General features: G+C 41.6%; 2 protein-coding genes across 3 annotated transcripts in view; both read left to right on the forward strand.

The window, feature by feature from the left end:
• The window catches only part of LOC133452761 (phosphatase and actin regulator 1-like), a 44,602-nt gene extending 37,148 nt beyond the window's left edge, over positions 1-7,454 (forward strand). For both annotated transcript variants that reach the window (XM_061732370.1, XM_061732369.1), the window contains exons 9-12: positions 580-641; positions 2,225-2,369; positions 4,568-4,640; positions 4,733-7,454. In XM_061732370.1, the coding sequence (XP_061588354.1) occupies positions 580-641; positions 2,225-2,369; positions 4,568-4,640; positions 4,733-4,748 (296 nt within the window). In that variant the 3' untranslated portion in view covers positions 4,749-7,454. The remainder of the gene's footprint in view (positions 1-579; positions 642-2,224; positions 2,370-4,567; positions 4,641-4,732) is intronic.
• A 3,661-nt stretch (positions 7,455-11,115) lies between these two features.
• phlpp1 (PH domain and leucine rich repeat protein phosphatase 1) overlaps positions 11,116-13,082 on the forward strand; it is a 51,028-nt gene continuing 49,061 nt past the window's right edge. The window contains exon 1 of the mRNA XM_061732372.1: positions 11,116-13,068. Coding sequence (XP_061588356.1) covers positions 11,481-13,068 — 1,588 coding nt within the window. The 5' untranslated portion in view covers positions 11,116-11,480. The remainder of the gene's footprint in view (positions 13,069-13,082) is intronic.

Raw genomic sequence — 13,082 nt, forward strand, 5'->3', positions numbered from 1 at the left:
AGATGGGTTAATAAAAAGTACTAAACTTCCCAGCATAACTCCTTTATGCAACATAGCCTCAACAAAGTTGGAGGAAAAATCTTTCTTGGAAAAATGTGTGTTTTTAATATCAAGATGATTTTGAAAAAAAAAAAAAAAAAAACTTCCAAAGAGGCGCATCTCCAGGACAGGTCATCCACAGAGTTCCAGCTGTTTAACGAATTCTTGCAAGCGCTCAGAGGTGAGAGGAAAGACTGATGACCATAACAAAACAAAAATGACCCAGAGTCCCAGGTGGTGTTCTAATACAGTCTATAGTCCTAACATCCTAAATGGGTCATTCCCATAATTATAAACATGGAGCCAAATACCCTGGGAAGTCTTGAAAGGAACAACAGAATCGTTCTCTTCTCATATCCATCACTAATGGCATTAAACAGCCAATTATGGAAACTATTTTAAGCTCTGAGACACTCCAGTTTAGTGTGAATCCAATGAGCCACGCAACTAATGTGTTTGTACCTCTTAAACAATTTATAAACATTCCACAGAGGCCACTGTTTTCCCGTACTGAAACTATGCCACTGTCATTCTTTACAGCTCGCAATGAGCAGGAGGAAATGGAGGAAAAGAGGGAGATAAAGCGAAGGCTGACGAGGAAGGTGAGTCCGAAATAGCTGCAAAAGGTGCAAAACCACACCTGCTCTTCCAGCACCAGGAGGGGGTGAATGGCAGGCCAGGATACGCGAACTGACTCATCTTTCGTGTGAAGTCCTAGGACGGTGCTGGCATTGTACTCCTCATGTTTCCCACAGGAGACACTGATGTCCTTGTTGTCCTTGCTCCTTCAGCATGTTGGCTGCCGACTCTTTCGACCCCATAGGGAGGCGCTGAACATGTTCCCATCACTTCCAATTACACAGTAACACTTTTGGTTCACCTGCAGACACGGTGCTCATGTTGAAAATCGCACAGCTAGTGGAGGACTCCCGTGTTTGATGTAACTTTCATAAAGAACCACAACGTTTGAGGTTCCTAAATTGTTTTAATTGGTGTTAAAATTATCCGATTAACCTGACATATTGCAGGTAAAGCTATTTAAGATACTTCTCAAAGCAACATAAAGATATTACAGTATTAAAAAGGAGATGAAATGAGCAAGGAAAGAAATCATGATAAACTAGTAAAATAGTGAGCTTTCTGCTCATGGCAACAGCTGCTGATCAGAAACGGAGCTTGGAGATGCCTGCAAAAAAAAGCACATTGAGAGGAAGAAGTCCAAAATGCAGACGAGAGAAGACAGATTTAATGATGTGAAATGGCATAAATGCTGAGAGACTCAAAAGGAAGAGAGTAGAGGAGAGGTCTGCATCGTGAGGTCCACTAGCACTGCTGGCCTATTGTGGTGTAGCTAGTGCAAAATATTTACACTAACTATGAGCTTTATCAAAAAGAAAAGTTTTAAGGCAGATCATAAAAGTAAAGAAAGTGTCCACTGGCATCGTCTTCCATAGGAAAGATGGAAAAATGACCAGTATTTAACTTAAAAACTCCAGCCATCACTAGCAAGCCTGCAGTCTGAGAATGGGTTCCGCTGTTTGAAAATGAAACATGGAGGAATGCAGGTTTTTTTGGGGGGGGGGGGGGGTTTAACATTATTTTGAATTAAATAGCAGGAATTAAAAAGAAGCTACAGAAGCAGGCGTATGATCTCGGCTGTGAAATCTTATTAGCATTCCAACGGCAGCATTTTGGTTCACCTTGAGACTGGTTCTTCTGGTCTGAAATGAAATAAGTGAGTAAAAAGACCAGAGTTAGTGTGTTGTTCACTTAATTTCCAATTATATCGTATCAGTCCAGTGCCAATTTAAGTTATACAACGTGTATTCTTTGTGTACCATTTGGAAACAATTTACAACATCTACAATTAGCAGGTCAGTTTACTAGAATATATATATCCTGATTTTTGTAATTGGTAAATGTTTGTTGTTTAAGTACTTTTTTCATGTTCTGTCTATCATTAGAGTCCAAAGGGATTTTTCCAGACAGGAGCTCGATTCCTAATTGTATTTTAGAGCAATCTGCTCCATTCAAGAGTATATGCAGGAGCTGAGATTTGCAGCATTTTATTCAGATGTCCTGAATGCTACCACCGTTTGACCTTGAGCTTTTTTCTTGACGGAACAACTTTGAGTTTATTAACTTCCAATGATATGCCATAACTCCCTTTCTCCTCTTGTTCCAGCTGAGCCAGCGGCCCACTGTGGAGGAGCTGAGACAAGCCAAAATTCTCATCAGATTCAGTGACTATGTGGAGGTGTCGGATGCCCAGGACTACGACAGGCGAGCAGATAAGCCCTGGACCCGTCTCACAGCAGCTGATAAGGCTAGTATCTTTTTTTTTTGGCACTGTTGAGCTCCATTCTCCCACATCTGCCCTTCAAATGTAATACAGCCAAGCAATGGCTAGGAAATGATATTCATCCAGTTTTATTTTGGCAAAGTCCAACTTAGCTGTTTAGTTTCCATGTTGGAGTAAGCACCCCGAAGCAGTCCTGCTGCTTTCTGTCCACTGAATAATACGTCTGACTTTTAATGAGTGCCAGGTTATTGCTGGGTAGATCTACGGCCATATTTGCTTCAGTGATGACCTGGGATGCTCTGAATACTTCAGGTCATACCTGAGGACCAGCCATACGAGAATCATAGGGATTCAGCGTTTGATTATGCAACAGCCTCCCTTACATAAGAGTAATTGGATAGGCCACGCCTCATGACCCCCAGCTACAGCACAGCTTTGCTGGCGTTTCTTTCCTTTTTTTTTTTTTCTCTCTCCTTCCTCCACATCCGGCACATAATTTTGTTTGCGATGCTGACATCAGAGCATCCTCCCGAAGGCTGGAAATGTTCCTTCGAGTCATGCTAAACGGTGAAAGCAGTCACATCACCTTGCCGGGTTGCTGTCACACATGACATTGGAATTTTAGAAATGTAAGATTTTAGAGTCCGAGGTCCCTCAACATAGCATTTTAGATTCTGAGCCCCACCATTGTTCCAATTGCACCACCGAGAGGCAGGATTCAGTGGGCATCATCCCAAAAATGTGTGCTTTCACTAACATCTTCCATGGGAAACTGCTTTGGGTTGGGCTCAAAAGCCTTCCTGGAAAATGGATTATAGAAACTAAAATGCTAAAGATAAAGGGAAGCCTGCATGTATAACCACACTGTCCCCTACTGAAATAATCAAAGCACAACAGGCCTTATTATCAGTGTTGACGTTAATCCTTTTTCCACACAGATTTTTTTTTTTTTCTTCATTTTATTTTAACTGCTAATCCTCGGAATGCAATGCCTAAATAGAGCTTTCATATTCTAAAAACAAACCTATTCTAAATGGTCCTCAGTCGATGCTTATGTGGTGCCTTTATTTCAATTCTTTAAAGTATTCTACAGTCAGTTGTGCTCTGTAGTCCAGGACCAAGAACAGGATTGCCTTTGCAGCCTAACTACGGAGAAAAGGCCATAAAATCCCAACTTCAACTATGCAGATTCTTGTGGGATATTTTGGAATCTGAAAAGTTTTTTCCCCCTGAAAACAGTTTGGTGAAGAATACAATATGAAGGAACTTGGCATTTGAGGGTCTTACGATAAAACATGTGTGTATAAAACAGATGTGAATGATGCCGAAACCCAGAGACAGCAGCTGAATAACCAGTGTTTACAACAAACTCTGGTACTCAGCTCCCACCAATCAGTTTTATTCCAACTCTGAGATTGGGAGGGAAGTATATATGATGCTTTGTGACAAGAGAAATACATCAGACTGTTGATGGGAGTTGTATTCAAAAGAAGTTCATTTAAATCCATACAGTGATGAAGGCTTAATCTGCCGCTTGCATAGTCTGTTGAGTTAGCTTATTTTTAACTCTGAGACATAAAATAAACATTTTAATGATATATATAAAAAGTTTTCACACAACAGCACAGTTTACATCACTAATGCATGCACTAAACTCATGTGGGGATGAGTTTTAATGTCTTTGCCATCTCCACATGCAGCTCTACAGCACAGATCTCACTTCCTTGCTCTAAATCCAAATACACATGTAGGCTCCGTTTTGATGAACATTTCAATATAGTTAAAAGTGGCCACTTTGAGAGCAATAAGTGAAGCTAAATTGTTGATTTGGGACCTTACAGGAATCTTTGTATCAACAACTCTTTTCAATAAAGACTTGCAAACTGAAGAATATCAAGCCTCTGAAGTGTTCATTCTGAATTTGAACACCAAGCCCTACATACGTGTCTGCTGCCCCTTTCAGTTTCTATGCATATGGAATATGTGTGAAATAAACAAAACAAACTACTTTATTATGCCAAAAAAACTACTTATTTAACTAATTAGACCATCACCAGACTGTTTATCAGATTAGAAGTGTGAGTCGTCTCAAGAGGAGACTGATCTTGAGAATTATTCATGGTGTTTAGATGAGCATAAATAATGAAGCATAAAAAGGAAGGTGGAGTTCATGTGTTTAAGTCATTCCAGCTTGTCTCATTCTTCATATTTGTTCTCTGCAGGCAGCTATACGGAAAGAACTCAATGATTTCAAAAGCAATGAGATGGAAGTGCATGAATCAAGTCGCCATTTAACCAGGTAACGTGCAGAAGAAGTAGCGATTCCCCTCATGCAACAATATGTGTGCTTTAAATGTTTTAAAATATTTATTTTTATGACTGGATTTTCAGGTTTCACCGACCATAGTAGACCACCACTGTCTCGAGCGGTGCCGGACCAGGCGCTCTGCTCCACTGAGAACCACAAGTGCTGGACAGTATAAATGGTGCCCGTTTCTACAGTAAGGCCATGTCTTCTGAAATGCCTTTTTCAGGACCCACATAACTGAGTCAGTACTACACCACAAGTTGTAGACACCCTCTGCTCCATCCACTGTAGTAGCACATAATGACTCTTCTTAATTAAGATCGCCCCAGTGAGGAATTTGCCCAACTGTCTCCTAAACGCCTCGGCCGAGCTCTCAGGCCGACGATCAGTTCCGTGGTGATTGGACAGCGGAAGAGTGTTGGTGTGAAGATAATTGAAACTTATGGCAACTTTGGTTCTTCAATAACACCGGTGGACTTTTTTTTCTTTTTTTTTTGTATCCCTCCTCTATCATGCCATCCCTCTGGACTCTTCGAGCTCTGGTGGACGACCCTGTACCAGAATGGAGACTTAATTGTTCAGAGCTCATGATATCGGCAGAAGCTCCAAATTTACTGCATCTGGTGGTACTATGGAAACCATTCAGAGAGCAGTTGAAGGGAGGGAGTCCTATAATATTACAATCATGTGCAATGTTTTTTTTCTTTTTTTTCCCCCTTCCTGAATATCTTAGACTATAGCACCCCCTGGAGTTTCCTTCGTGTCATTACTTCGCAATCATCTCCACTCTTCTCATGTGTGCAATTCTAACTGTACCAGCAATGCTGACATCTAGTTGCTTACTGTGAATTTGAGAGTTTGGAAATCCCTGCACTCTCTCCAAATGTACATTTTGTTTTTATCAAAGAAAGAAAGTTAAATTTGAAAAAGAAGGAATCACTCTTAACCAAGGCTTATTCATGTCTGAGTTTTATGCATTTAATGTTAAAATTACAGCTCACGGATATATACTTTGGCTCCAGAATGTGCAACAGTTGTCTTATTTTATATTCATTTATGAGTTGTATTTTTCTTTTAATAGAGACACTAGAGTCATAAACACTTCAGTTACATGTATTCACACATTTGGGCACTTTGAACTGATATTTTGAGATGGTTCACCAAATTGTCATCTCTTAGTTTTCTTTTTTTAACACTTTACGTTGGCAGCGTTATGGGCTCATGGTGTGCATTGTGCATATACTTTACTTTTATACTTGTCACTCCAGCTTTGGAAAAAGCAATACCCTTTTTGGAGAAAAGGTTTGGGTGAACCCACTCCCCCCCCCAACCACCCTGTTTTTTACTGTGCATATACATGATGCCTGCACTTGAGGATTTTAACTTTTCTTTTATGTTTCTTCTGAATGGCTTTACTCTGGAGGACTTGTTAATCATTTTTCTTGACTGAGCCACTGAAAAATCTGCCTCTTTACAGCTTTACCAACACATTCAAATGAGGCGTGACAAAACTATCATTGAATAGGATGTATTCTCAATTCAAAATGATGGGTCCAGATTTTGGTGTACTCTGAGTCAAAATTTTTAAATATTTTTATTCCTTAAATATTTTGCACTGTTGAATGTTTGGCTTTTTTTTTTTATGTGTAAATTATTGGATTTCTCAGCTGTAATCATCTGATAACTGATCCCACACCAATGTTGATACTTTGAGCTTTATGTGCATAAAATATTTATCATTATTTTTTTATACATATTCATTCATTGGAAGTTGCAAATGAAATTGTTGTCCAGTTAAAAAATGGAGTAGATGTAAAAGGCTTGTGGTTGTCTGCTATAATCCATTCGTCTGCAAAGGAACACGTGTCCACCATTTTTCTTTTTTTTACATTTTTTTTAAGGATTTGATTGATCAGTGATTGGTTGACCAAATAAAATCTGATAATGAGCAGCATCAGATTTATTTGCACTGAAGGATTTGTACGTGCAAAAAAAAAATTGGAGTGTTGGTGTTTGTGATCGGTTTCTCGTCAGAATCAGTACCCTGGTCGTTCTTTTGTTAATATACCACTTTAAATTTCATTGGGTCATCTAATCACGGAAACACGAGACACATGATGTATTCCTGTGTCAAAACCAGCTTACAATAGGATGCGGGTATCATGCCCATTAATTTTATTCTGCTTTATCCCCAACCCTCAGTTGATCCACAGGTTCAGTGGATTGAAATGAATTATACAAATGCAATTTTAAGCTTGTAAGTAATAACCTGAGCCAGTGAGCATGAGGTTTTCCTTTTGCTGGAATCAAATGACATGAATTCAGCAATAAGTTCCTTTTTGCAGAATGGTGAAGAAACTGAGAATCTTTCTTTTTTTTTCATTTCTGAAATGCAGAATACCATGTAAAGGTCACATTATGGAAATTAAATACCATTTTTGAATGCATTTTTAAGATTGATGTATTATTTGATACATTTTTTGCAGTAATGCTAATTCATCTTCTTCAAGTTATAACAGACTTCACTGCCTCTTCAGCATAACTCTTTTTCTCTCAGCTTTAGCTAGATTGATTCCTTAACTTTTCCTTCATATTGATGCCGTTTACAGGTGACCAGATCCTGTTGAGCCACGTAGGAGGTGGAGGAGGGTATGTCCCGGACAAATCTTGGAGTTATAAGTTATTTTGACTGTAACTGGGTGGCTACAAATACAACACCTTGACCTCTTAAAAAATATGTTGCATCCATTGTTTTTTTTGTTTTTTTTTTGCCAAAAGTATAAAATAAACTGTTTATTTGAAATCGGCCTTGCTCGTTAAACTGCTTGCACTGATTGGCCTTTACGCTCGTCTTAATCAGACATCAATACTAGTTTGTAATTTACAATATTATGTAGTGGAGGATGTATTGGAGTAGAAAAAGCTGAAGTATTTGGATATAAAAAAATGAAACAAAACAAGGTTGGAGACCTGAGTACTTCCTGTCAATATAATGTTTCGTAGCCACTTTAAAACCATCAATTTGCCAAAATACATACAGACATGGAATCCATTTGTTGATACCCTTTTTATTAAGGCAAGAAAAACCCACAATGGTTAGTCAAATAATTTAAAACTCACAAAAGGGATATTTTATTTAAAAAATTATTATTAAAAATCAGACATTGCTTTTGAGTTGTGCTTCAACGGAATCATAAAAAAACACACACAAATGAAACTGGCCTGGACACATTAGCTGGTGCCTTCAATTTAATATTTTGTTGCAGCCTTGAGGCATTCCTTACAATCAAATGATTTCTGTAACTCTCAATGACACTTCTGTACCTCTACGTGGGTATTTTTGTCCCCTCCCCATGAGCAAACTACTCCAGATGTCCCTGGTTTGAAGGGTTTCTTCTCTAGACTGCATATTTCAGATATTTCCACAGGTGTTCAACAGGCTTTATATCTCAGGAATCTCAGGCCAAAATAAGGTTCTGATCTTCGCCATTCCTTGGTATTTTTATCTATGTTTTGGGTAACGTGCGACTTTGACACTGGGCAACACATTTTGTCCCAGAATGTGTTCTTTTCTTTATTTCTTAATGCATCAGTTAACACAGATGTGATGGGACATGCCAAAAGCTCTGGTTTCGTCTCAATGTCCAAAGGAACTCTTTTTTGTTTTTGTTTTGTTTGTCATTAAGGATTCCGTTTACCCCAATTCAAAAGCAATGGGAATGTTACTTATCAGATCAGATGGTAAAATCAAATTCCGTGAAATTGAGTAATTGGTAGCTCATACTTAAATCCAGATAACGATATTTCAGGAGTAAGTTAAATAGGTTTCAACAAACTGAGATGTCATTTAAAAATAGTTACATATTCACCACATTCACTGTGTTTAAATTATTTTATATCTTTGAAAAGGGCTTATCTGTTGATTGTAACAAGCAGTAACTGGTGATTTATCTGTAGTGGAACTTATTGTGTTGAATCATCACCGGAGACTCAATGTCATGGGTTGAATGACATTCATTCGCCTGACTGCATTTCTGCTTAGGTGGGCATCAAACGGACCGTGTGGCTCTGTTTCTCTGAAGTTCAGTCGACCGTGGCATGATACAATCATGTGAGAAGGATTTCAGAATGCAGTCTCTTGATAGGCCTCAACCACAACGAGTGCTGCTAGAGTTTAAAGTTGACACTGGAAACCAAACTGTCATTGCTTTCTGTAGCAAATTGTGTAACAGGTGAAACAATAATGTAATCTCATATGTTATCCTTGGTGAACAAGTAAAGAAAAACTGGCAATGATGTGAGCCTATGATTTTAAAAAAAGAAAAAAACAGCATGTATTGAAGTTCTGTGAGTTTAGATGTTAATAGGTCAGGCTTGTGTTAGGGTTTTATGAAATTCTTAAAAGTTGAGGGTTTTTTCTAAGATTGTACACTGATGGTTGCTCTCAGCGCAGAACCACCTCCTGTTTTTATGACCAGGCTGATTAGCTTAGTTCTTCTTTAGGTGAGGACGGTGAAGAGGAACAGATGTTTAAGATTGATGGGTCCGCTCTTGTTTTTCTCTGGGTTTTGGTTGTCGTAGATCTTTGCTGGGTTGGCATGACGGATTAGAGATAGACAACGGAAACTATAGGCTATGGCTGAAAGTGTGACATGTTTGAGTGTCTTTCCCTGCAGTTGGCCTCCCAGATAAGGTTCAACATCGGCTCCTATAACGTACAAAACACCGCTTTTTCAGTATAAATATGACTAGATTGATGACCACAGTGTGCATTTCTCTCCTACCTATGTGGTTTGAGAAAAGTGTACCTCCAGCTAGAAACCATGGTGCATGATATAATAAAAGCTTGATTCTGTTCACTGGTTTTCTTATGGTGCACCAGACAAACGAACACGAGGATCTGTCACTTGAAACAGGATGTACGTATTCTTGCTTGATGGACACAAGGGTAAGATGTCAGACCTGAAAACTGCACTTTAGAGTAGATAGATAGAAATTATGAATAAATTGATAAACTATCAATTGATATTATAATGGTGTCTGAAGATGAAATAAAAAATGTATTGATAATTAGTCTGTTTGAGTTTAAACTAATACCAATTTATCATTTAAAAGGACAGTTTCACAATCTTTGTCAAGTCTGTCTCAACCCAAGGCTCTAGTATACTAGAGGATATATCCTCTGAGCTTACACAGGTGCACTGTTGTATTACATCAGCTGTTCATGGCAGGGTATGGCTGTGCTACAGCTTCATTTTGCAGTTAAAAATAAACATTTTAACTGGCATGTTTATATTAAAATGCTTGCGAAAAAATTAAGTAGGATTTTTACGTTGACAATTCTTAGTGATTTTATTTATTACTTTTTTTCAGCCTCATTTTTGCGTCGTGTCTTCAGTGAGAACAAGTTGTGGGGGTTTAGTCCAGTAGATGGCGAAAAAGACAACAGAATAATAGTGTAAACTAAGCCGGCCTGTGTGGCCTTGTGAAATGGCGTCCTGACGAGATGGTGCCGAAGTTATTTCCCTCGTCGTCACTGCTCTAAAGTAACGACACATAGGGCAACAATTACTTCCACCATGCATTGGTAATATGTTCATTTTAAAAGACGCACTAACGTCCCTTTTCAAAGATATTTATGGTCGGAATGGGGGGAAAAAAGTTCAGTTTTATCATGTATTCAACAGTTGAGTCATCTCGCGAGGTGCTTTAACGTTTTTTATAATTGACTGTCGGAATATAAAATGCCAACTTCGGTGATGGGAAACCACCTACAACACAGAGCCGGACATTTCTGCAGGACATGCCTCAGCAGCGGTTTAACACCGAGCGTTTTATAGGAGCTATGTTTACGCCTCTCTTCTCTTCCCCGCCTCGTCCGACTAAAACCGGACACAGCCTCATGGGAAATGTAGTTCTCTCACCGCTCCACCCCCGACGTGGAAGAGCGCTGAAGATTCACCGGTGCGACTACATGTCCCACAATCCATTGCGTTGTTGTTAACGGCCCCCATCTTGTGTCGTCCTCATGAATATTGCTGCGTTCCATTTACCTCGGAAGTCGGAACTCGGAACTGGGAATGACGTCACAGCCGAGTTATCAGCGTTCCAGTTACAAAGTAGGAAAACAAGTTTGTAGTTCGCATATACCACATGAAAAATGTAAATTACACTATAGCAGCATATATATGCCGAACAATACTTGTATACGACTGATTTAGTGTGACCAAAACTAGAATGAAGTGCTACGAATTTTTACAGAGCTCTCTTCTACTGTTTACAACCGGGGCAGCCATCTTGGAATGTGAACTCGGGGGTGGTGAAGACTCTCCCACTTTCCCAGTGGGAAATCCCACTTCGAGGGGCGTTCCAGTTGAAAATTCCAACTAGGAACTGGGAAATCCCCACTTCCGAGGACAAATGGAACGCGGCATATATATCAACTCGGTATTTGCGTAGGTCGGTCTGCCGACGTTCATTTCATATTCCAGCACCGTATTTTTGGTCCAAATGGGACGCACGGCACAGCCACATCTCCGCCCCTCTCTCGACTTGAGCGCGCAGCCTCTTTCCCAGAGAATTGATTCAGTTAAACGTTGTTTCCCCCTACCCCCCCCCCACCTTTTACTTTTCTCTTACAGAGCAGCGGACGGAGCGGGGACTTCGGGCGGAGAGAGAAGTGAATGACTACTAGAGGACTAACTCCCAAACACCGCCCAGCTGGCGGACATTTATCGCGATGGGCACGCATTAAGGCTTTTAAATGTAGATGTTTTAAGTATAACCCACTGCGCACCGTGATATATTTAGAGCGGGGGACTTTTTTTTGGGATGGAGAGCGTGCAGGCTGTGGGCGAGGATGGAGCGGCGGATGGAGGCAAGTTAATGAAGAAGCCGTTGGTCGCCCGGGGGACTCCCGCGGACGACGGCTCTGGCGGCGGAGGACCGTCGCCCCCCTCCCGCGGAGATGCAAACAACGGCAATGGCCTTTCCACCGCCAGGTTTAGTGCGTCAGACCGGAGCGTGGCGTCTAATGGCCGGGGCTCGTCCAGCAACTCCAGCTCCCTCCTGTTGAGGCGGCGGCGCCTGAAGAGAAACCTCTCCGCTGCAGCTGCGGCTGCAGCCGCCTCTACCAACACCACCTCCAAGATGAGCTCGGCCCTGTCCTCTGCGTCTCTGCACAGCCGGAGTCTGGACAGGAAGACCCTGCTCAAGCACCGGCACAACATGCAGCTGCAGAGCGCGGACCGGGACTGGGTGAGGGCGGACCTGCACCGGGGCTGCGTGCACGTCCACGACCGGCTGACGCCGTCCTACCCCAGGCCGGTGCTCTGCACCGCGGACACCGCGGCCGCCGAGGTCGCGCTCCGGCTCTCCAAAACCCACGTTGGCAAGTCGAGCTCCGTCATGCGCATTTTCGCTAAAGATAGCTCTAAGACTGACCAAAATGGCAACTGCAGCATGAAGTATGAATATAAGGATAATCCACGCAAAGTGAAAGAAGAGCTGACTCCTCTGGAATCCGCTGAACTGAGAAGGGATGGCCATGCGAGTGACAGGTTGAGACTGCTGCTCATGGAGGATGCCGATGATGATGACCAGCAAAAGCAACAGGACGTTGATGGGAAACTTTTTTCCCCACAATCCGAGTCACAAGACAATATAACCTGTTCGCTGTCGGACTTGAACTCTAACGTGGACACCCCTAATGAGGATGATTCCGAGCACAGGAACGGTGTGGACAGCTATGGGATCAACTCCGGCTCAGATGTGGAGAGCAGTGCATTTGATGATCTGAGCTCAAGTGCCCGGCTCAGCGAGCACAGGGACTCCCTCAGTGATGACATGATTCTGGGAACTGATGCCTCCATCCTCAGTCCCTCCTTTGATAGTGCCACAGAGGGCCAAGACATGTATGGGAGCTCTTCAGACGAACTGGAGCTGGACTGTCCTGTGTCGAGCACGACCATGGACTCCATCTCCCAACACCACACCAATGGCATCACTTCTGTTGCTGCCAACTACAAGCAGGGCAACGTGGAGCATTTAGATGACATGACAAACAATATGGGGCCTGTTAGCAGACCACACAGCCTGGGAAGCCTGCCATCCAGTAACAGTGCCAGCTCATTGTCAAGAGTCTGCTCCACAGGTAATACACCTGACACCCAAGATCCGGACTGTGGCCCAGGTGCTGTAAATTCTGGGATAACTGTACACCAAAGTGGAGATTCTTGGGATTCCAGCCCCACACTGTATGTGCAGCTGCACGGTGAAGCTGTGAGGAGACTTAATCCTGATGAGAGGCCTTTGCAGATCCAGAATGACTTTCTTTTTAAGCTTGGATTTAAGGACCCTTGGAGAGTTCAAGAGGAAGGGCTCAACACTGAAATCGGCTCCTTGTTACGCTTTTATGCAGGTAAAGGAAAATAA

The sequence above is a fragment of the Cololabis saira genome, chromosome 10 (assembly GCF_033807715.1).
Source record: "Cololabis saira isolate AMF1-May2022 chromosome 10, fColSai1.1, whole genome shotgun sequence".
NCBI classification, from domain to species: Eukaryota; Metazoa; Chordata; class Actinopteri; order Beloniformes; family Belonidae; genus Cololabis; species Cololabis saira.